The following is a 25,577-nucleotide window of genomic DNA, read 5'->3' on the forward strand; positions in this document are numbered from 1 at the left end:
AAGGTCTGCACCAAATGAATCTCACAGTAGTATACTTTCTTATGGACAGTTTGCCCCACTCCTGTCAGGGAGGAGGCTACATAGCATCCACACCAGGATCACCAGACTCAAAAACAGTTACTTTCCTCAATCAGTAACACTGATCTACACCTCCACCCCCTAACCCACCCATCCACACCCCCAATCACCACTACTTTATCATCTCCTATCAGTTACCTTATGTACAGACATCCTGTGCCAAGCGTCACATCATGGACATACGCTCAATCTACATAAGCTATCTTATGCATTTATAATTATTGTGTTTTTTTTATTATTGTGTTCTTTATCTTTTGTGTTTTTTTGTGCTGTATCAGATTCGGAGTAACAACTATTTCATTCTCCTTTACACTTGTGCACTGGAAATTACATTAAATAATTTTGAACTTGAGTAATGCATCTGTACTTTGATTATAAATTTACTTTGAAAACTATAACTAAACACTTCATTGACCCCTTCAGTCATCACATCATTTGCACAGGTCGAATTTTAAAATATTAATTTGTAGAATAAGAAATCAATAAACATATTCAACAACCTTCGCAGGCATTAGGGCACAAATTAAAAAATAGTCAACATGGATATAATTGGATTGTTTCAGGGAAATCGAAATGCATTTGGAGTACTGTGAACAGTTTTGGGCCCCATTTCTAAGATGTGCTGGCATTGAAGAGGCTCCAGAAGATGCTCATGAGAATGATCACAGGAATGAAAGGGTTAAGGTATGAGGAGTGTTTGATGGTTCTGGGCCTGTACTTGTTAAAGTTTAGAAGAATAAGGAAGAATCTTATTAAAACCCATTGAATATTGAAAGGTCTGGATACAGTGGATATGGAGAAGATGTTTCCTGAAGTGGTTGAGTCGAAGACCAGAGGTCACAGCCTTGGAATAGTGGGACATCCCTTTAGAACAGAGATGAGGAATTTCTTTAGCCAGATGGTGGTGAATCTGTGAAATTCATTGCCACAGATGTCTGTGGAGGCCAAGTCATTGGTTATATTTACAGGGAAGATTGACAGGTTCTTGATTAGTAAGGGTGTCAAAGGTTACGGGAAGAAGGGTAGAGAATGGGGTTGAGAGGGATAACGAATCAGCCATAATCAAGTGGAGGAATAGACTGATGGACTGAATGGCCGAATTCTTCACCTATGCCTTATAACCTTCTGGTAATGAAGTTTCAGTCCATTCATTAAAACAAAAATCGAAATAAGAATACGGATTTTCGGAACGTGCTTGCAACCAGTAGTGGTGCAATACTCACACGGACTGCAAAACTATCCGTTGCGGTAGCTTTCTCCGACAGGTACAGGTGTCGGTAAAATTCATGCACCCGGAAGGCTTTAAGTTTCTGAAGCTGGACAGCATGCACTACAAACTCCGATGTTTTGTCTTCCGACCTCGAAGTTAAAGTTATCTCTGGAACATAGAACATAGAACATTAAAACACAGCGCAGGCCCTTCTGCCCGTGATAATTATGCTGACCCTTTAACCTACTCTAAGGTTAATTTAACCCTTCCCTCTTACATAGCCCTCCATTTTTCTATCATCCACATGCCAACCTAAGAGTTTCTTAAATGTCCTTAACACATCTATCTCTACCATATCCATATGAAAGCGTTCCATGCACCCACTAATCTCTGTTAAAAAAAACATCTGACATCCCCCTTATGCTTTCCTCTAATCACCTTACAAATATGTCCCTCTTATTGGCCATTTCCGCCCAAGGGAACAGTCTCTGGCTCTCCACATGATCTATGCCTTGTACACCACTGGAAACAAGTTCCTAAGAGAGGCATGAATTAATAGCTCCAAGAAGATCAACCCCTATATTACCTGTACTTGTGTTAACCGCAGTATCCATACAATGCATTTCTAACTGTTAATATTACAACAGGAACAACATGGTACCAAACCAGTGCAGAGAGATGAGGAGGATAAGGGCCCTCACAGATGCTCTGAAACCCAAGGCTTAGATTTGTTACTCTCACTTGTTGCTCCACTGTGTCTGCATCAGCATTCTATTAGTATAGGCACACCAGCACTGCAATTAATGTAACGCTTTCCAGTGCCAATAATTGGGGTTTAATTCCCTCTAGCTCTCTATAAGGAGTTTGTATACTCTCCCTGAGACGATATGGGTTTCCTCTGGGTGCTCCAGTCTCCCCTCACATTTCAAAGACGTACAGGTCAAAGATAGTAAATTGTGGGCACCAGAAGTCTGGTGACACTTGCAAGCTGCCCCAGGGCACATCCTCGAACTATGCTAGTCGTTCATGCAAATGACTCATTTCACTGTACGTTTCTACGTTTAGACATATATGTGACAGAAACATTAATCTTTAAATTTTGACCTATACTAATTCCATTTAACAGCACTATGTCTGTAATCTTCTATGTTTTGGCAATGCAAGTGTTATCTAAATGCTTTATAATGGTAATGGAGTATCCCAGCTCCACCAGCCCGTCAGGCATTGAGTTCCAGATTTTAACCTTCATCAAGGTCAAAACAATCTTCCTCAAGTCCCCTATCTTTCCTCTTACCTTTATCTCATCCTACCTCTTACTCCTACCCGATCTTACCTCTTCTCTATCACCTCTAGCCTGTCTTACCACTTACCGCTAACCTATCTCACCACTTACTTCTAGCCTATCTCACCACTGACCGCTATCCTATCTTACCACTGACTGCTATCCTATCTTACCACTGACCTCTATCCTATCTCACCACTTACCTCTAACCTATCTTACCACTTACCGCTAACCTATCTCACCACTGACCGCTATCCTATCTTACCACTGACCGCTATCCTATCTTACCACTGACTGCTATCCTATCTCACCACTTACTGCTATCCTATCTTACTACTTACCTCTAACCTATCTTACCACTTACCGCTAGCCTATCTCACCACTGACCGCTATCCTATTTCACCACTTACCGCTAACCTATCTCACCACTTACCGCTATCCTATCTTACCACTTACCTCTAACCTATCTTACCACTTACCGCCAGCCTATTTTAACTCTATCCTATTTTACCTCTCATCTTTATCCTATCTTACCTTTGGAGAAGGAAAAGTCTGATTTTAAACCTCTGCTGCCTTGCGGCCATACCCACCCATGGGAAAGGCTTCAGGAGAAAACCCAGTGGAAGCTGGAGTCTCTAAGGCAGCTTGATGTTGTTAACAACTTCACTCTGGCAACCTCTACGACGACACTGGTGTCAAGCTGCATCGGCGCCTGCCCTTCCCTTTGACCACATCAGTGATGTGGAGAGGGGGAACCCGCCGCATGGGCAACAGCCGGCTCTTCAAATCTTCCCACCCGGGCTTGTGCCCCGGAGAGGACACAGTCCACAGTCCACTAGAGGAGCAAACCCAAGAACCCTTGGGATCGACGACTGCCTACTACTATCTTACATCTTACCATCAATTTGGGCTCAGGAATGGTAGCCCAGGACAGCAAATCATGGCCAACACTCTATCAAGTGCAACTACAGATGACCAGTTACAGTCACAGCACAAGAATGAGTTTTTGTTCAAGAATTCTTGGAAGATGTTTGAATTACTGATGTTCTATCATTTTTCCAGATCCATCTGTTGTGTTTATTAGGGGTACCATGGTAGCACAGTATTTAGCAAAACGCTATTGCAGCGCGGGGCGGAGTTGAATTCTAGCCTCCTCTTCAAGCAAGTTTGTACCTTATTTCCTGTGACCGCGTGGGATTCTCTGGCTGCTCCAGTTTCCTCCCACAGTCCAAGGACGTACCACTTAGTAGGTTAATTGGTCATTGCAAATTGTACTATAATTAGATTAGGGTTAAATCAGTGGATTTCTGCGCAGCACAGTTTAAAGAGCCAGAAGGGCCTGTTCCATGATGTATCTCTAAATAAATAAATAAATAAATATAGCTGAATGACTTGAGCTATAACATATCTAAGAAAATTAGCAGGAATGTATCACGCACCAGCCCACGTAGCTCCTTGGGGTACTTCAATAAATTCTCTTCTGATGTCTCCAGGCTTGAAGGCAACATCTTTTTGCTCAATTTTGTATTCACAACCTGCATTTACCCTGGAGCCACACGGAGGAAGGAGAACAATTAAAATAGTTTTATTATCTACAACGTCAGTGAATAGAAGAAAGCCACAAATGCAAACTTTGCAGTCGCTTCCATTGACATTATTGAATGATTCCTCTTGTGTGGGAATTCTGGACTCATGCTCAACCTATGGCTTTTGTTCTAATAATCAGAGGATCACCGGAGACTCCCTCCCCTCTATTTATGACATTCACTGAGAATTTTTGCAGACGAGGGACACGGAGTATTGTTCAGGATCCCAACCACTCATTCCACAATCTCTCTGGCCCACTGCTGTCAGGAAGGAGGTCCAGGAGCATCAGGACTAGGACTGCCAGACTGGGTAACAGCTTCTTCCCTCAAGCTACGAGACTAATCAATACCCTGGCATCACCAAGGGCTCCTCACTAGGACAGTGAGCTGTTTATTATTTATCTGTGCAGCGCACTGCATGCATTTCTGAATTATATTTTATGAACTTATTTGTGGTAATATTTTGGTTTATGTGCTGTGTGAGATACATGTTTTGTGTGTGCACCAGAGAAACATCGTTTCATTTGGTTGTATATATGTACAGTCAGATGACAATAAACTTAAATTTGAATTAATACTAACTGTGAGGTGATTAAATTTTTTTCAGAATATCTTAGGATTCAACACCTGAATGATTTAAGCTATAGATGGGGAGTGAGCAGCCACGGAGAAACAGGGACGGATTTTGAACCTCTGATTCCCAAAGCTCCTCCTGGGAGTTGCCTCTGTCTGTTTGGGTCTGTCGTAGATTCAAAGATACCTACTCATCACTGTGATTAGTCAATAACTCCACATGACTCCCCGAATCAACTATGGGATCTTTTTCCATAGAACCATAGAACATTACAGCACAGAAACAGGCCTTTTGGCCCTCCTTGGCTGTGCCGAACCATTTTTCTGCCTAGTCCCACTGACCTGCACCTGGACCATATCCTTCCGTACACCTCTCATCCATGTACCTGTCAAAGTTTTCCTTAAATGTTAAAAGTGAGCCCACATTTACCTCTTCACCTGGCAGCTCATTCTACACTCCCACCACCCTCCATGTGAAGAAGCTCCCCCTAATGTTCCCTTTAAACTTTTCCCCCTTCACCCTTAACCCATGTCCTCTGTTTTTTACCCTCCCCTAGCCTAAGTAGAAAAAGCCTGCTTGCATTCACTCTATCTATACTCATCATAATTTTATATAACTCTGTCAAATCTCCCCTCATTCTTCTATGCTCCAGGGAATGAAGTCCCAACCTATTCAACCTTTCTCTGTAACTCACTTTCTCAAGTCCCAGCAACATCCTTGTAAACCTTCTCTGCACTCTTTCAACCTTATTATTATCCTTCCTGTAACTTGGTGACCAAAACTGCACACAATACTCCAAATTCGGCCTCACCAATGCCTTATACAACCTCACCTTAACATTCTAACTCTTAAACTCAATACTTTGATTTATAAAGGCTAATGTACCAAAAGCTCTCTTTACGACCCTATCTACCTGTGACGCCACTTTTAGGAAATTTTGTATCTGTATTCCCAGATCCCTCTGTTCTACTGCACTCCTCAGTGCCCTACCATTTACCTTGTATGTTCTACCTTGGTTTGTCCTTCCAATGTGCAATACCTCACACATGTGTGTATTAAACTCCATCTGCCATTTTTCAGCCCATTTTTCCAGCTGGTCTAAATCCCTCTGCAAGCTTTGAAAACCTTCCTCACTGTCCACTACACCTCCAATCTTTGTATCATCAGCAAATTTGCTGATCCAATTTACCACATTATCATCCAGATCATTGATATAGATGACAAATAACAATGGACCCAGCACTGATCCCTGTGGCACACCACTAGTCACAGGCCTCCACTCAGAGAAGCAATCCTCCACTACCACTCTTTGGCTCCTTCCATTGAGCCAATGTCTAATCCAATTTACCACCTCTCCATGTACACCTAGCGACTGAATCTTCCTAACTAACCCCCCATGCGGGACCTTGTCAAAGGTCTTACTTAAGTCCATGTAGACAACATCCACTGCCTTCCCTTCATCCACTTTCCTGGTAACCTCCTCGAAAAACTCTAATAGATTTGTTAAACATGACCTACCACGCACAAAGCCATGTTGACTCTCCCTAATAAGTCCCTGTCTATCCAAATATTGTAGATCCTATCTCTTAGTACTCCTTCCAATAATTTACCTACTACCGACATCAAACTTACCGGCCTATAATTTCCCAGATTACTTTTAGAGCCTTTTTTAAACAATGGAACAATATGAGCTATCCTCCAATCCTCCGGCACCTCACATGTAGATACCAACATTTTAAATATATCTGCCAGGGCCCCTGTAATTTCAACACTAGTCTCCTTCAAGGTCCGAGGGAATACCCTGTCAGGTCCTGGGGATTTATCTACTCTGATTTACCTCAAGATAGCAAGAACCTCCTCCTCTTCAATCTGTATAGGTTCCATGACCTCACTACTTGTTTGCCTTATTTCCATTGACTCCATGCCAGTTTCCTTAGTAAATACAGACGCAAAAAACCCATTTAAGATCTCCCCCATTTCTTTTGGTTCCATACATAGCCAACCACTCTGATCTTCAAGAAGACCAATTTCATCCCTTACAATCCTTTTGCTTTTAATATACCTGTAGAAGCTCTTGGGATTATCCTTCACCTTAACTGCCAAAGCAACCTCATGCCTTCTTTTAGCCCTCCTGATTTCTTTCTTAAGTATTTTTTTGCACTTTTTATACTCCTCATGCACCTTATTTGCTCCCTGTTTTCTATACATGTCATACATCTCTCTCTTCTTCTTTATCAGAGTTCCAATATCCTTTGAGAACCAAGGTTCCATATTCTTATTCACTTTGCCTTTAATCCTGACAGGAACATACAAACTCTGCCCTCTTAAAATTTCTCCTTTGAATACCTCCCACTTGCCAAACACATCCTTGCCTGAGAACAAACTGTCCCAATGCATGCTTTTTAGATCCTTTCTCATTTCTTCAAATTTGGCCTTTTTCCAGTTTAGAATCTCAACCCGAGGACCCAATCTATCTTTATATCCATCTAGCAATTCCCATTTTCCCTCTTGAATCTATCCTTAGTCACTTCTGGATTAACTCCAAACTCTGATCTTTCTCTGATCTTTAAAGGAGATGTTGACAGTAGAGTTATCTTCTTTAACCACACTCATTAGTACCACAGAAAGCAGGTTCAAAACCAGTTCTTAATGATTGCAAAATCCATAATTTTATTTTGAAGCTAACACATTTAATGTATGCATATTTATAACTAATGAATTAATAATTGAAATCATTGCTGGTGTTTTCTGTTCACAAAACCAATCTCTGACTGTCCTTCAATAGAGTTTAACAATTATTGACAGTGGCATCCTACTAAGGACATAGAACACTGTAGCACAATCCTGGCACTTCAGCCCACGATGTTGTGCCAACCTTTTAAGCTACTCCAAGGCCAATCTAACATTTCCCTCTCACACAGCCCTTCAATTTTCTTTCATCCAAGTGCCTATCTAAGAGTGTCTTCAGTGTCCCTAATATATGTATCCCTGGTAAGACTTTTAGAGTGGTGGGTGCAAGGAATAATCTGCCAGGTGGGAGAGGCACATACATTAGGGACATCTACATGAGGTTTAGGAAGCAAGGATCGGATGGGTCTATTGAGAAATATAGGGTAGCAAGAAAGGAGCTTAAGAAGGGTCTGAGGAGAGCAAGAAGGGGGCATGAGAAGGCCTTGGTGAATTGGGCAAAGGAAAACCCCAAGGCATTCTTCAATAACGTAAAGAACAAAAGGATGACAGAAGTGAAGGTAGGACCGATTAGAGATAAAGGTGGGAAGATGTACCTGGAGGCTGTGGAAGTGAGCGAGGTCCTCAATGAATACTTCTACTTGGTATTCACCAATGAGAGGAAACTTGATGACGATGAGGACAATATGAGTGAGGTTGATGTTCTGGAGCTTGTTGATATTAAGGGAGAGGAGGTGTTGGAGTTGTTAAAATACATTAGGACGGATAAGTCCCCCGCGCCCGCTGAAATATTCCTCAGGCTGCTCCACGAGGCGAGGGAAGAGATTGCTGAGCCTCTGGTTAGGATCTTTATGTCCTCGTTGTCCATGGGAATGGCACTGGAAGATTGGAGGGAGGCGAATGTTGTTCCCTTGTTCAAAAAAGATAATAGGGATAGTCTGGGTAATTATAGACCAGTGAGCCTTACGTTTGTGGTGGGAAAGCTGTTGGAAAAGGTTCTCAGAGATAGGATCCATGGGCATTTAGAGGATCATGGTCTGATCAGGGACAGTCAGCATGGCTTTGTGAAGGGCAGATCGTGTCTGACAAGCCTGATAGAGTTCTTTGAGGAGGTGAACAGGCATATAGATGAGGGTAGTGCAGTGGATGTGATCTATATGGATTTTAGTAAGGCATTTGACAAGGTTCCACACAGTAGGCTTATTCAGAAAGTCAGAAGGCATGGGATTCAGGGAAGTTTGGCCAGGTGGATTCAGAATTGGCTTGCCTGCAGAAAGCAGAGGGTCGTGGTGGAGGGAGTACATTCAGATTGGAGGGTTGTCACTTGTGGTGTCCTACAAGGATCGGTTCTGGGACCTCCACTTTTCGTGAGTTTTATTAACCACCTGGATGTCGGGGTAGAAGGCTGGGTTGGCAAGTTTGCAGACGGAACAAAGGTTGGTGGTGTTGTGGATAGTGTAGAGGATTGTTGAAGATTGCAGAGAGACATTGATAGGATGCAGAAGTGGGCTGAGAAGTGGCAGATGGAGTTCAACCGGGAGAAGTGTGAGGTGGTACACTTTGGAAGGACAAACTCCAAGGCAGAGCACAAAGTAAATGGCAGGATACTTGGTAGTGTGGAGGAGCAGAGTGATCTGGGGGTATATGTCCACAGATCCCTGAAAGTTTCCTCACAGGTAGATAGGGTAGTTAATAAGTTGAGGGATAGAGTTTAAGAGTCTCGAGGTAATGATGCAGCTCTATAAAACTCTGGTTAGGCCATACTTGGAGTACTGTGTCCAGTTCTGGTCACCTCACTAAAGGAAGGATGTGGAAGCATTGGAAAGGGTACAGAGGAGATTTACCAGGATGCTGCCTGGCTTGGAGAGTATGCATTATGATCAGAGATTAAGGGAGCTAGGGCTTTACTCTTTGGACAGAAGGAGGATGAGAGGAGATATGATAAAGGTGTACAAGATAATAAGAGGAATAGATAGAGTGGGTAGCCAGCGCCTCTTCCCCAGGGCACCACTGCTCAATACAAGAGGACATGGCTTTAAGGTAAGGGGTGGGAAGTTCAAGGGGGATATTAGAGGAAGGTTTTTCACTCAGAGAGTGGTTGGTGCGTGGAATGCGCTGCCTGAGTCAGTCGTGGAGGCAGATACACTAGTGAAATTTAAGAGACTACTAGGCAGGTATATGGAGGAATTTAAGGTGGGGGGTTATATGGGAGGCAGGGTTTAAGGGTCGGCACAACACTGTGGGCCAAAGGGCCTGTACTGTGCTGTACTATTCTATGTATTTAAGAAACATTTAGATAGGTACGTGTATGCTAGAAAAATGGAGGGCTATGTGGGATCAGATTAACCTTATGTTCACCCAATAAAATGGGTTTCATATTCTCAACATCGTGGACTGAAGAGCCTGTATTGTGCTGCACTGTTCTATGTTTTACTCCTGTGGCCCGGTACAATTTTCATGCAGTGTTTCACATAGATAGGGTGAATGCACTGTACTCCCAAGGATTGGGAACCAAAGCCCAGAGAACATAAAAAATAGAATAGTACAGGCCCTTTGGTCCAAGATATTGTGCTGATATTTTAACGTATTTCAAGATGCATCTAACGTTTCCCTCCTGCAGAGCCCTCCATTTTTTTCTTTATTCAGATAGCATAATCTCAGCACGTATGGGTTCACAAGAACAAGCCAAACACTCGTTTGCACAAACCTCGAAGGGATAATAACTGTGACAGGAATTCGGAACAAAGGGCCAGCACTGGGAGCTGTTGTGTCATAAGCAATGACCTGAAGAAGGAGAGAAAAGAAAAGGACATTAGAAAAGGGAGCACAATATCGTCTGTTTCCCCATTTACTAACACTACAGATGATTTGATCTTGGCCTCAGTTTTGCTTTTCTGTCTATTCTCTGTAATCCTTTAATATTTGGAGTAGAGAATCCAAAGATCCATTACATTCAAGCAAGGACTACCTACTCAACTCAGTTTTACCTCGGGAACCCCTCTTCTAAAACTCAGATTTCTGAATGGACAAGCCCCCTAAGAATCCTATACATTTCATAAGGTCATGTCTCAATATTCTTAACTAATGAAGAGACACAACCTGCTCAAAGTTTCCTTATGACTGAAATAAGGCAAATTTTCAATCCAGGAGGTAAGTTATTGTGTCGTCCCTTAACTACAAACGTTTGTACATTAAATTCTCATTAATTGAGCCATTGATTAATCGGAGCAGCCACTTGTTTGGGACAACCCTTAAAGAACAAAAACTAATCAAGAAAATAGCCAGGATTCCTGGCTTAGTAAATTTGCTGATGACGCAAAGATTGGAGGTGTTGAGGATAGTGTGGGGGGCTGTCAGAGGTTACAGCGGGACCTCGAAAGTATGCAAAACTGAGAAGTAACAGATGGAGTTCAACCCAGAGAAGTGTGAGGTGGTACACTTCGGTAGGTCAAATATGATGGCAGAATATAGAATTAATGGTAAGACTCTTGTCAGTGTGGAGGATCAGAGGGATCTTGGGGTCCGTGTCCATAGGACACTCAAAGCTGCTGCGCAGGTTGACTCTGTGGTTAAATAGGCATATGGTGCATTGGCTTTCATCAACCGTGGGAATGCGTTCAAGGGCCGAGAGGTAATATTACAGGTATATATGACCCTGATCAGACCCCACTTGGAGTACTGTACTCAGTTCTGGTCATCTCACTACAGGAAGGATGTGGAAACCATAGAATTGGTGCAGAGGAGATTTACAAGGATGTTGCCTGGATTGGGGAGCATGCCTTATGAGAAAAGGTTGAGTGAACTTGGTCTTTTTTCCTTGGAGCGACAGAGAATGAGAGGTGACCTGATAGAGGTGTATAAAATGATGAGAGGCATTGATCATGTAGATAGTCAGAGGATTTTTCCCAGGGCTGAAATGGCTCACATGAGAGGGTACAGTTTTAAGGTGCCTGGAAGTAGGTACAGAGGAGATGCCAGGGTTAAGTGTTTTTTTCCACACAGAGAGTGGTGAGTGCGTAGAATGGGCTGCTAGCAACGGTGGTGGAGGTGGATACAATAGGGTCATTTAAGAGACTCTTGGATAGGCACATGGAGCTTAGAAAAATAGAGGGCTAAGGGTAACCCTAGTTACATGCGTCTTCAGACAATGCGAATTCACAGTTATGCGAGGAACCTATGTCTACCAACTTCTCATTATATGCATCCAAAACTCAGTTATGTGAGGAGCACTGCTTTCCCGCCAATACAAGTCATGTGCGCACGCCTCATAGTCTCACTGTTGGCACGAGAAGCACCGCTTTCCCGCCAAAACAAGTCACGTGCGCACGCCTCACATTCTCACTCCCACCAGTCTCGCATTGGTTTTGGCAACGTATGGATGTGCTCTTAAACTTTTGTGTTTTTACCTACGGTGCAGTGATTTTGTGCTTGACTAATTTAACTATAACTCCTAAGCATTCGATGTCAAGTCCTGGGCCATCAGCCAAGCGGTAGAGAACCGCTTTAACACTTGGAAAAATAGTTGGAAATTATAAACAGGGCAGCCTCAGGTGAAGGTAACACAGCTCTGGCACACTACCCTGTGCAGTTGCAGGCTATGATAGCTGAGTTAGGCATCACACCAAAGCAGGTGTTCAATGCAGACGAGACCGGGCTTTTTTGGAAGTGTATGCCGAAACGCACTTACATAAGTAAGGCTGAAAAAACTGCATCAGGTTTCAAGGCAGCAAAAGATAGATTGACTTTGCTTATGTGTTCCAATGCCAAAGGAGACTGTAAGATGAAGCCTCTCTTAGTTTACCGTTCACTAAACCCCTGTGCACTTAAAGGTTTGAGTAAGAATATACTTCCTGTCCACTGGGCAGCTAACAAGAAAGCATGGGTCACTGGTCAAATCTTAGAAATTGGTTCGCTAATCATTTTGCTGTTGAAGTTGAACGCTACTCCCGGGAACAGAATCTTGCCTTTAAAGTTCTTTTGTTGCTTGACAATGCGCCAGCCCATCCTAAACACTTGGACAGCATTCACCCTAACATAACAGCGCATTTCCTGACACCTAACACAACATCGCTGATTCAACCACTCAACCAAAGTGTGATATCCACATTCAAGGCGTATTTTTTTACAGCAAACTGTCTCTCAGATGCTGCAAGCAACAGACGATTTTGAAGTTTACCAACGGTGAGGGAATGGTGGAAGTCCTTCAGCATTAGACATGCCATCAACAACATTGATGAACCTTGGAAAGAGGTCAGGTCTTCCACTCTGAAGCAACTGGCAGAATTTTTTAAGGCTGTGGAACACTTGACACAAATGGCGATGGACATGGACCCAAGTTTAGAACGGAGTCAGCATTTCAGTCGTTCCCTGCAGTCAACCCTTCTTCCCTACAAGCAAATTTATGCTGAAAAACAAAATGCTGCCAAGCAAACAATCCTCACCACTTTCTCCCATCCGGTGTCATCCCCTGCTGCCGGCAGTACTGAGAGTTTTGTGAGTCTTCCTTCACCCCTTGCTGTCCTTGATGATCCTGATGACCACAACCATCCACCTCATCCATGTAAAGCTGCCCGACACCACAACAACCACTCATCTCCCAGAGTGAACACACCTGCCACTGTTGGTGAGTACTGTACACCCTAGTATGTTAACTTTCTATGATTTATTACATTGAATATCACTTAAGTTGCTGAAATATAATACAAATATTGCCTTATGGTACTGCTTTTGTGTCGTATTAGTATGAAAATGTGAATAAATTACATATAAAATATTTAGGAAGCCCTCAAGAACGCATCCCTACTTTCTCCATTTAAATAATTATTCACATTATGTATCGACTTCGAGGAACATATCCCCTACATATAACGAGGGTAGGGTGTAATTTCTAAAGTACATGTTCAGCACAGCACTGTGGGCCGAAGGGCTTGTAATGTGCTATTCCTAATCATATTATGCCTCTCCAAATGTTCATAAACCCTGCCTCTCAGGATCTTCTCCATCAACACACCAACCACTGAAGTAAGACTCGCTGGTCTATAATTTCCTGGGCTATCTCTACTCCCTTTCTTGAATAAGGGAACAACATCTGCAATCCTCCAATCCTCCAGAACTTCTCCCATTCCCATTGATGATGCAAAGATCATTGCCAGAGGCTCAGCAATTTCTTTCCTCACCTACCACAGTAGCCTGGGGTACACCTCATCCTGTCCCGTTGACTTATCCAACTTGATGCTTTCCAAAAGATCCAGCACATCTTCTTTCTTAATGTCTATATGTTCAAGCTTTTCAGTCTGCTGTAAGTCATCACTACAACCGCCAAGATCCTTTTCCGTAGTGAATACTGAAGCAAAGTATTCATTAAGTACCTCTGTTATCTCCTCCAGTTCCATGCACACTTTTCCACTGTCACACTTGACAGGTCCTATTCTCTCATGTCGTATCCTCTTGCTCTTCACATACTTGTAGAATGCCTTGGGGTTTTCCTTAATCCTGCTCGCCGAGGCCCTCTCATGGCCCCTTCTGGCTCTCCTAATTTCATTCTTAAACTTCCTCCAGCTAGCCTTATAATTTTCTGGATTTTAGGGGGACCAAAATTTCACGTGGATACTACCCACAGCCCATATAATAGTAGAAGACTCCCCTATTTTTTGTACTCTAGCCATTTCACAAGTAAAAGAAAATAATATTCCATTTAGCTGAAATATAAACAGAAGATGTTAAAAACACTCAGCAGGTCAGGTAGCTTTTGTGGACAGAAACGGAGTTAACATTCCAGGGTGATTATCTATCTTCTTGGGGCTGCCCTTGGCCTCTACTTGCTATTGAAGGTTAGGATTGGGGTTAGATTAATCAAGGTATCCATTTGAAATGGGAGCAACACCCATAAAACTCTGGAGGAACTCAGCAGTCTGTCAGCATCTATGAAGAAGAATAAGCCCTCAACCTTGAACTTTCAGGCCAAGATGCTACATTAGCACTGAGGGTCTTTGTCCAAATTATTGTCCGTTAGTTCCCCTCCATCAATGCTGACTGACCAGCTGATTTCCTCCAAAATTTTGTGTGCGCGCTCTAGATTTCCAGCATCGGCAGAATCTCATGTTTGTGATTTGAAAGGGGACACATTCACGTTCTCTCAGCCAACACCCTTTCTTCAAAGTGAGATGATTGTACCCTGACGCAACAAACACTAGCTCCAAAAGGATAAAACAGTGGACAGAGCACAGGACTAACCTCGGTGTAGTGCGACCCTTCCTTAAGACCGCGGGCATCCACCCGGATTGTCACCCGCCGTGACTGGTTCATCAGCTCCAGGTGGGAAGGAATCTGCACCCAGGATGCATTGCACGTCAAAGCCAGGTGTATCTGCAGACCAATCTTCTCACTGTTATCTACCGATTTAAATTAAAACAGCACTTCAGGTGTCTACATGACCAGTCACTTGGACTCACTAAACTTAGGGTGGCAATGTAGCGTCATGGTTAGTGTTACACTCCAAGAAAGAAGATGTACAGTCTATGGTTAGTAAATCATAGATATGCTATGATGATGCTGGAAGCACGGTGACACTTCCAGGCCACCCAGAGCACATCCACTTCTGACTGTGTTGGTCAATAACACAAACGACACATTTAACAGCATTCCCAGAAGTCCAAATCGTAGCCCAAAGGTTGATCGGAAGTCCAGAAGTCAGGGCCTGATGGCCAGAGCACTGAGTCTGTCAATCTCTGCAAGTCCACTGGGGAAATCAGGGCTCGATATCTGTGAGTCTCTGCAATTCCACTGGGGAAGTCAAGGCACAAAGTCTGTGAGTCTCTGCAATTCCACTGGGGAAACCAGGGCTCGATGTCTGTGAGTCTCTGCAATTCCACTGGGGAAGTCAAGGCACAATGTCTGTCAATCTCTGCAAGTCCACTGGGGAAATCAGGGCTCAATATCTGTGAGTCTCTGCAATTCCACTGGGGAAGTCAAGGCACAAAGTCTGTGAGTCTCTGCAATTCCACTGGGGAAATCAGGGCTCGATGTCTGTGAGTCTCTGCAATTCCACTGGGGAAGTCAAGGCACAATGTCTGTCAATCTCTGCAAGTCCACTGGGGAAATCAGGGCTCAATATCTGTGAGTCTCTGCAATTCCACTGGGGAAGTCAAGGCACAAAGTCTGTGAGTCTCTGCAATTCCACTGGGGAAATCAGGGCTCAATATCTGTGAGTCTCTGCAATTCCACTGGGGAAGTCAAGGCCCAATGTCTATGAATCCACCAGTCCACTGGAGATTGGAGGCCAAAGATGGCTGGAGGCATGAGTCTGTGAATCTCTGTGAATCCACTGGGGAAGTCAGTGCACAATGTCTGTGAATCTCTACAAGCCCACTGAGGAAGTTGAAGGCCAAATGTCTGCAAATCCAACAGTCCACTAGAAACTGGAGGCCAAAGGCGGCCTGTCTTAGTGTAAGCGGACTGTGTGTGTGTGTGTGTGTGTGTGTGTGTGTGTGTGTGTGTGTGTGTGTGAGTGGGTGGGTGAGAGGGAGGGAGGGAGGAATGGGGCTTGTTTTGCTGTTGTTGTTCGTGTTGTTCTGCTGAACCTAGTGGGCATTCTCAGCTGGCACCAGAGCGTGCAGTGACACTTGTGGTGACTGTTCTACTGTAACAGGCCCTTCCGGTCAAATGAGCCCGTGCTGCCCAATTAACCTACTCACCCGTACACCTTTGGGATGTGGGATGAAGCTGGAGCACCCGGGGGGATCCCATGTGGTTCATGAGGAGAACATACAAACTCCTTCCAGACAGTGGTGATTGGCGCTGTAAAGTACCATACTGCTAAATGCTACGGTACCATACATCCCACTATATTTACAAAGAAGTTTGCTTTCTCCTTACCTGTGTCTTCAGGAAAGACTGGCTCCACGGAAACAGAGAAGTCAATTGGCACAGACAGATATGCTGGCTCCCTGAGGTAGATTCCACGCCAGTGGTATATCTTGACATTGAAGCCCAAATGGCTGCTTTTTACTGAGACATTTTGGCTGAGGTAGTCATAGGCTTTATCAATCTGACAGGAAGAAATTAAAGGCTATGTTATAATAAGGAACAGGGCTAAGGTGAGAGTGTGGCTCACTTTAATTGTATTATCATAACTCACCAACAATAGCTGCCTACATCCACCCAATTATCTTTATGAAACTGCACATCACTCCGTCTGCTCATGTTTAATGTCATTCAATCATACACATATAACAGCTAAATGAAACAGCGCTCATCCAGAGTCAAGATGCAAAACACAGCACCAACTGTCACACACAACACATACAGTCACAAAAAAGAAATAATAATAATCTTGTCAGCACAAGTCCATAGCCTGATGACTGATGGTGCATAGGATGTGGTCCTGGAGCTACGTTTCTGCAAGAACAAGTCCGATCATCACGTGCAAGTATAGCTACAGAAAACCGCAATCCGTCTTGTTTTCCACTGAGCGAACACTAGAGGGCATCGCGGACGGGGGAGCCAGCCCCCAATCCAGCACAGACTTACCATCATGCCTTTACCCAATGAAGACAAATGCATTTTTGAAATTTCTGAATGAATGAATGAAGACATCAACAACTGAGGCAAAGTATCTTCAGAAAGAAGGGTAACACATCTCGTTTACCTGAATGATTCCATGGCCTTGTGCAAACACTTCAACATTGTCCACCTTCATTGCTGTGTTCTCTAAAGCACGGCGCACTGAATGCACGGTATAACCAATGCCATTCCCTTTCAAACCTAATGTGAAAACAACAGTGAGGTGGGCACTGAAAAGGTGACACAGTAAAAAAAAAGCAGGATGAACAGAAAGCAACACAACCATAAACTTTGTACACCAAGTGGAAAGAAAAGTAAGTGTCCAGTAAACTCACAGTGAACCCAGCAAAGAAGATTAAGTCAAAAGTGGAAAAAAAAAGTTAATTGGTGGAACAGAACCATAAAATTTTGTATCAGGAGTTTTACTTGATTTTCAGAAAATGTTCCTCTTTTCACTGATGCTGTCTTAAGTTTTTAAGTTTCCAGAGTGATTCAATTACTAAACAAGTATCTGCAGTCCAGAGGGCAGTGAATCTATCCAAAAGGTAGTGAATCTGTGGAATTCATTGCCACAGACGACTGGTAGAGGGCAAGTCACTGGGTATATCTAAAGCAGAGGTTGATAAGTTCTTGATTAATCAGGAAGTCAAAGGTTACAGGGAGAAGGCAGGAGAATGGGATTAAGAGGGATAATAACTCAGTCATGATGGAATGGCAGAGCAAACTTGATGGACAGAGTAGTTTAATTCTGCTCCTCTCTTATGGTCTTGGGCCACTGAATTTGAACCTCGGCAGGAAGGCTAGGGGTATGAAATTTAGTTAATTAAATACATTTGGATTAATAGCTTGCATCTATAATGGGGAACACGAGTGTTCCATTAACAGGAGAGCAGAAGAGTGGCACAACAGTAAGCGCTGAGGACACTGGAGTTCCGACTTCAATTCTGGCGTCCTCCGTAAGAAATTATGTACCTTCTTCCCATGTGTGTGTACGTTTCCTCCAGGAGCTCTAGTTTCCACTCATCGTCCAAAGATGCACCGGTTAGTAGGTTAACTGGCCATTGTAAATTGTCCCATGGTTAGGCTAGAGTTAAATAGGTGGGTTGCTAGCGGCATGGCTTGGTGGCCTGGAAGGGCCTGTTCCATGCCATATCTCTAAATAACATAGTCATAGTCATACTTTATTGATCCCGGGGGAAATTGGTTTTCGTTACAGTTGCACCATAAATAATAAATAGTAACATAAATAAATAAACAAACAAGCAAAGAGTCATAGAGTACTACAGAACAGAACTGGTGTAACTGATGCTGCCAGCTCCTGAAACTCTGGTTCAACCCTGATCTCTGCACTGTCTGTGTGGATGGTGAATGTATTTGTGTCCTCTGGATGTTCAACTTTCTTCCCACCCCTCAAAGACGTGCAGGTTGGAGGTTCAGTGGCTGCCGTAAATTGGCTCTAGCGTGTGAAGTTGATGGAGATATAAAATGGGAATGGTGTGGCATTCGAGTAAAGGAACACTGTACGGTTGGTGCAGACTCAATGGCCAAATTGCCTGTTTCCATGCTGTAGGACTGTGAAATCTGTTAATTTTGTTCATCTGGTCTGTAAATGACTACTGGCCCACCACAAGTCCTGAAACAGAGCAGGACAGATCTAAAAGGTAGTTAAGAATGACTCCATGGGTCGAGGAGACTAGACAGGGTAACGGTTTGGCACAGATTGAATGGGCCAAAGGGCCTGCTTCTGTTCTGTAGTACTCTATGACTCCAAAAAGTTAACAGAATACTTTCTTTTGCTAGCTGAGGCTTATAGCATTAAAGGCTTTGTCAGGACTGGGAAGATAATACAAAATCCTGTGCACAATTTTGGTCCCCAATACAGGTACAAAGAAGAATTTTGAGAATATTATCAGGACTAATAAACAGAACCTCTGAGCAATGGTTAATTCCTTTGGAACAGGGAATGTGGATGAATGATTTAACCAAGGTGTCTAGTAATGAGGGACCTGATGGATTAAGTATGAAGGGTCCTTTCCAATCAAAACTTTGAGGACATAGTTTTATAAAACTATAAAGATTGAATAGGTTAGAACTTTACTCTTTACTCCCTAGAACATAGAAGATTGAGGGGAGATTTCATAAAGGTACAGTTGAAAGAAAAAGTTTGTAAATCCTTTGCAATTATCTGGTTTTCTGCATTAATTACTCATAAAATGTGGTCTGATCTTCATCTAAGTCACAATAATAGACAAACACAATCTGCCTAAACTAATAACACACAAACAATTGTACCCTTCATTTGCTTATTGTTTAATCATTCACAGTCCAGACTGGAAAAAGTATGTGAACCCTTGTATTTAATAACTGGTAGAACCTCCTTTAGCAGCAATAACCTCTACCAAACGTTATCTGTAGCTGCTGATCAAACTTGCCCAAAGGCAAGGAGAAATTTTAGACTGATCCTTCAGACAAAACTGTTCTAGCTTATCAATATTTCTGGGATACCTTGCATGAACAACCTTCTTCAGGCCGTGCCACAGCATCTCAATTGGGTTAAGGTCTGGACTCCGACTTGGCTATTCCAAAACATGAATTTTCTTCTTTTTAAAATCATTTTGTTGTTGATTTACGCTTGTATTTCAAATCATTGTCTTGTTGCATCATCCAGTTTCTATTAAGCTTCAGGTGATGGACCGCTACCCTGACATTCTCCTGTAAAACGTCTTTATACAATTTTGAATTCATTGTTCTCTCAATGCTTCACGGTTGGGATGAGGGTTTGGTGTTGGTGCGCAGTGCCCTTTTTCCTCCAAACATAGCAACGTGCACCTCTGCCAAAAAGTTCAACTTTTGTCTCATCTGTCCATAGAACATTATCCCAGAAGTGCTGTGGAACATCCAGGTGTTTTGCAAACTTGAGATGTGCAGCAATGTTAGTTTTGAAGAGGAGTGGTTTCCTCCATGGTGTCCTTCCATGAATACCATTCCTGTTCAGTCGTTCTCTTATAATTCGCACATGAACAGGGACTTTAGCAAGTTCTAGAGATCTTGCAAATCTTTTGCTGATACCCTCAGGTTCTTTTTCACCTCCTTCAGCACTGCACATTGTATTCTTGATGAGATCTTTGCTGGTACCGTAAAGTGATGTGCTAACCACTACACTACTGTGCTGTCCTTCTTTAGCCAGAAAGGTGTTAGATATAGAAACATAGAAACATAGAAACATAGAAAATAGGTGCAGGAGTAGGCCATTCGGCCCTTCGAGCCTGCACCGCCATTTATTATGATCATGGCTGATCATCCAACTCAGAACCCAGCCTTCCCTCCATACCCCCTGACCCCTGTAGCCACAAGGGCCATATCTAACTTCCTTTTAAACATAGCTAATGAACTGGCCTCAACAGTTTGCTGTGGCAGAGAATTCCACAGATTCACCACTCTCTGTGTGAAGAAGTTTTTCCTAACCTCGGTCCTAAAAGGCTTCCCCTCTATCCTCAAACTGTGACCCCTCGTTCTAGACCTCCCCAACATCGGGAACAATCTTCCCGCATCTAGCCTGTCCAATCCCTTTAGGATCTTATACGTTTCAATCAGATCCCCCCTCAATCTTCTAAATTCCAACGAGTACAAGCCCAGTTCATCCAGTCTTTCTTCATATGAAAGTCCTGCCATCCCAGGAATCAATCTGGTGAACCTTCTTTGTACTCCCTCTATGGCAAAGATGTCTTTCCTCAGATTAGGGGACCAAAACTGCACACAATACTCCAGGTGTGGTCTCACCAAGGCCTTGTACAACTGCAGTAGTACCTCCCTGCTCCTGTACTCGAATCCTCTCGCTATAAATGCCAGCATACCGTTCGCCTTTTTCACCGCCTGCTGTACCTGCATGCCCACTTTCAATGACTGGTGTATAATGACACCCAGGTCTCGTTGCACCTCCCCTTTTCCTAATCGGCCACCATTCAGATAATAATCTGTTTTCCTATTTTCCTACTAGTCCTGACGAAGGGTCTCGGCCTGAAACGTCGACTGTACCTCTTCCTAGAGATGCTGCCGGGCCTGCTGCGTTCACCAGCAACTTTGATGTGTGTTTCATGTTTAATTAACGCATGATTATATATATATTAAAAGCCATAACCTGCTGGGCTGTGGATTAAGCTCCAGAAGGTGGAGTTAGACTAGATTATTCCTTTTTATGACTGGCAAAGATATAACAGCAAAAGGACTCCCTGTGTGATACATTGTCTGTTTCTGCAGGGGAAATGGGAAGCAATAACTCTACAAACTATCTTAGCGTACCTGAGATTAAGACAGCAATGCCTCCACAAGCATTTGGAGAAGACATAGAGGTCCCATTCATCAGCTCCATGCCACACAGTGTCCAGTTCGGGACAGATGCCACGGCTCCTCCCGGGGCAGTGATGCACACTCCCAGTGCTCCATCAACACTAAGTGAAGACAAACAAAATATGTTAATTCAACCTCGTCCCAAAAGAACATGCAGCATGCAATCCGACAGATGATACCAAAATTGTAGAATTTCAGAATTCCATGACAAGCATGCTGTTTAAAACAAAAATATTAGGAGCTATTAAAACAAAAACTTTAACATGGCTATTAAAACGCTCCTCTATTAGATTTATTCTTCTCCAACCTTTACCTCTTCCACCTATCACTTACTTCATCCACCTCCCACACCCACCTGGCTTCACCTATTGTCCTTCTTCCCCTCCCCCCCTTCTTATTCTGGCATCTTCCGCCTTCCTTTCCGGTCTCATTGAATGTTATTGTTTTGTTGTTGCACGTTGTCCCCTGACCAACACACCACAGCAAATTACTAACACGTGTAAATGTATATAGTGAATAAAGTTGACCCTTGATAAAGTTAATTTAACTTACACCACTTGAATCAATGAAGAATGCTCGACAGTTGAGGTAGGGCTTGAACGCTGTCACTTTTTATAAAGTAAAATTAAGCAACACAGGCGACAACAGGCCTTTGCTTCCAGATGACATCTTTGCCTTCTAAGCTCGCTTTGATCATCAAAACATGGAGGAATCATCATGAACTCCCACAGCACCCAATGACCCTGTGACTTCAGTCTCTGAGGCCAACATGAGAGCAGCCTTCAGGAGGGTGAACCCACAGAAAGCATCTAGCCCAGCCGCTGTACCTGCCTCAGTACTAAAGACTTCTGCTGATCAACTGGCTAGAGTGCTCACTACGATTTTTAACCTTGTGCTTCAGTAGTCTGAGCTACTCACCTGCTTGAAGCAGACAACGTAGTAACCAGCCTCAAAGACTATCATCCTGTAGCATTTACTTCCACAGCGGTGAAGTGTTTGAGAGGCTGGTGATGAAACATATCAGCCAGGTCATGCTCTCTTCTCGAGAAGAGAGCTGGACCTGGGTGATTTGCTACCGTCAGGTAGAAGGTACAGAAGTCTCAGGAGTCACACCACTAGACTCAAGAACAATTACTATCCCCTCAACAATCAGGCCTTTGAACCAAAAGGGATAAATTCAGCCGCCCCATTATTGAAATCTTCCCACAACCCATAGACTCACTTTCAAGGACTCATGTTCTCAATATATCTTCATTTATTTATAGAAACTTAGAAAACCTACAGCACAATACAGCCCCTTCAGCCCACAATGCTGTGCTGAAAAAGTACTTACTTCAGAAATTACCAAGGCTTACCCATAGCCCTCTATTTTTTGAGGTCCATATACTTATCTAAGAGTCTCTTAAAAGACCCTATGGTATCTGCCTCCACCACCGTCGCCGGCAGCCCATTCCACACACTTACCACTCTCTGTGTAAAAAACTTACACCTGACATCTCCTCTGTACCTACTCCCAAGCACCTTAAAACTGTGCCCTCTTGTATTAGCCATTACAGACCTGGGAAAAATCCTCTGACCAGCCACACGATCAATGCCTCTCATGATCTTATACACATCTATCAGGTCACCTCTCCTCTGTCGTTGCAAGGAGAAAAGGCTGAGTTCACTCAACCTATTCTCATAAGGCATGCTCCCCAATCCAGGCAACATCCTCGTAAATCTTCTCTACACCAATTCTATAGTTTCCACATCCTTCCTGTAGAGAGATGACCAGAACTGAGTACAGTACTCCAAGTGGGGTCTGATTAGGGTCATATATACCTGTAATATTACCTCTCGGCCCTTGAACTCATTCCCATGGTTGATGAAAGCCAATGCACCACATGCCTATTTAACCACAGAGTCAACCTGCGCAGCAGCTTTGAGTGTCCTATGGACTCAGACCCTAAGATCCCTCTGGGATCATCTTATACACCTCTATCAGGTCACCTCCACACTGCCAAGAGTCTTATGATTAATACTATATTCTGCCATTATATTTGACCTACCAAAATGAACCATCTCACACTTATCTGGGTTGAACTCCATCTGCCACTTCTCAGTTCTGCATCCTTTCAACATCCCACTGTCACCTCTGACAGCCGTCCACATTATCCACAACACCCCCAACCTTTGTGTCATCAGCAAATTTACTAACCCATCCCTCCACTTCCTCATCCAGGTCATTTATAAAAATCACAAAGAGAAGGGGTCCCAGAACAGATCCTTGAGGCACACCACTGGTCACCGACCTCCATGCAGAATATGAGCCTTCTGCAACTACTCTTTGCCTTCTGTGTGCAAGCTAATTCTGGATCCACAAAGCAATGTCCCCTTGGATCCAAACAAAACCCCTTGGATCGTGAACTCGCGGATACCTCCTCTTATTTACCCCTCGATCGTGACCCCACTAAGGAGCACCAGGCCATTGTCTCCCACACCATCACCAACTTTATCCGCTCAGGGGATCTCCCATCCACTGCTACCAACCTTATAGTTCCCACACCCCGCATTTCCCGTTTCTACCTCCTACCCAAGATCCACAAACCTGCCTGTCCAGGTAGACCCATTGTTTCAGCTTGCTCCTGCCCCACCGAACTTATTTCTGCATACCTTGACACTATTTTATCACCCCTTGTTCAATCGCTTCCGACCTATGTTCGTGACACTTCTCACGCTCTTAAACTTTTCGATGATTTTAAGTTCCCTGGCCCCCACCACTTTATTTTCACCATGGATGTCCAGTCCTTACATACTTCCATCCCCCATCAGGAAGGTCTCAAAGCTCTACGCTTCTTTTTGGATTCCAGACCTAATCAGTTCCCCTCTACCACCACCCTGCTCCATCTAGCAGAATTAGTCCTCACTCTTAATAATTTCTCCTTTGGCTCCTCCCACTTCCTCCAAACTAAAGGTGTAGCTATGGGCACCCGTATGGGTCCTAGCTATGCCTGCCTTTTTGTTGGGTTTGTGGAACAATCTATGTTCCGTGCCTATTCTGGTATCTGTCCCCCACTTTTCCTTCGCTACATCGACGACTGCATTGGTGCTGCTTCCTGCATGCATGCAGAACTCGTTGACTTTATTAACTTTGCCTCCAACTTTCACCCTGCCCTCAAGTTTACCTGGTCCATTTCCGACACCTCCCTCCCCTTTCTAGATCTTTCTGTCTCTGTCTCTGGAGACAGCTTATCCACTGATGTCTACTATAAGCCTACTGACTCTCACAGCTATCTGGACTATTCCTCTTCTCACCATGTCTCTTGCAAAAACGCCATCCCCTTCTTGCAATTCCTCCATCTCCGCCGCATCTGCTCTCAGGATGAGGCTTTTCATTCTAGGACGAGGGAGATGTCTTCCTTTTTTAAAGAAGGGGGCTTCCCTTCCTCCACTATCAACTCTGCTCTTAAACGCATCTCCCCCATTTCACGTACATCTGCTCTCACTCCATCCTCCCGCCACCCCCACTAGGAATAGGGTTCCCCTGGTCCTCACCTACACCCCACCAGCCTCCGGGTCCAACATATTATTCTCCGTAACTTCCGCCACCTCCAACGGGATCCCACCACTAAGCACATCTTTCCCTCCCCCTCTCTCTCTGCATTCCGCAGGGATCGCTCCCTACACAACTCCCTTGTCCATTCGTCCCCCCCATCCCTCCCCACTGATCTCCCTCCTGGCACTTATCCGTGAAAGTGGAACGAGTGCTACACATGCCCTTACACTTCCTCCCTTACCACCATTCAGGGCCCCAAACAGTCCTTCCAGGTGAGGCAACACTTAACCTGTGAGTCGACTGGGGTGATATACTGCGTCTGGTGCTCCCGATGTGGCCTTTTATATATTGGCGAGACCCGACGCAGACTGGGAGACCGCTTTGCTGAACATCTACGCTCTGTCCGCCAGAGAAAGCAGGATCTCCCAGTGGCCACACATTTTAATTCCACATCCCATTCCCATTCTGACATGTCTATCCACGGCCTCCTCTACTGTAAAGATGAAGCCACACTCAGGTTGGAGGAACAACACCTTATATTCCGTCTGGGTAGCCTCCAACCTGATGGCATGAACATCGACTTCTCTAACTTCCGCTAAGGCCCCACCTCCCCCTCATACCCCATCTGTTACTTATTTTTATGCACACATTCTTTCTCTCACTCTCCTTTTTCTCCCTCTGTCCCTCTGAATATACCTCTTGCCCATCCTCTGGGA

General features: G+C 43.9%; 1 protein-coding gene across 1 annotated transcript in view; it reads right to left on the bottom strand.

Moving 5' to 3' along the window:
* Positions 1-25,577, bottom strand: part of LOC134353176 (tripeptidyl-peptidase 2-like) — a 201,819-nt gene that overhangs the window by 97,163 nt on the left and 79,079 nt on the right. Inside the window, exons 11-17 of the mRNA XM_063061169.1 lie at positions 21,279-21,427; positions 17,065-17,180; positions 16,293-16,464; positions 14,652-14,809; positions 10,126-10,202; positions 4,010-4,116; positions 1,302-1,456 (exon numbers count right to left, since the gene is read on the bottom strand). Of these exons, the coding sequence (XP_062917239.1) occupies positions 1,302-1,456; positions 4,010-4,116; positions 10,126-10,202; positions 14,652-14,809; positions 16,293-16,464; positions 17,065-17,180; positions 21,279-21,427 (934 nt within the window). The remainder of the gene's footprint in view (positions 1-1,301; positions 1,457-4,009; positions 4,117-10,125; positions 10,203-14,651; positions 14,810-16,292; positions 16,465-17,064; positions 17,181-21,278; positions 21,428-25,577) is intronic.

Source organism: Mobula hypostoma, chromosome 10, assembly GCF_963921235.1.
Source record: "Mobula hypostoma chromosome 10, sMobHyp1.1, whole genome shotgun sequence".
Taxonomy (NCBI): domain Eukaryota; kingdom Metazoa; phylum Chordata; class Chondrichthyes; order Myliobatiformes; family Myliobatidae; genus Mobula; species Mobula hypostoma.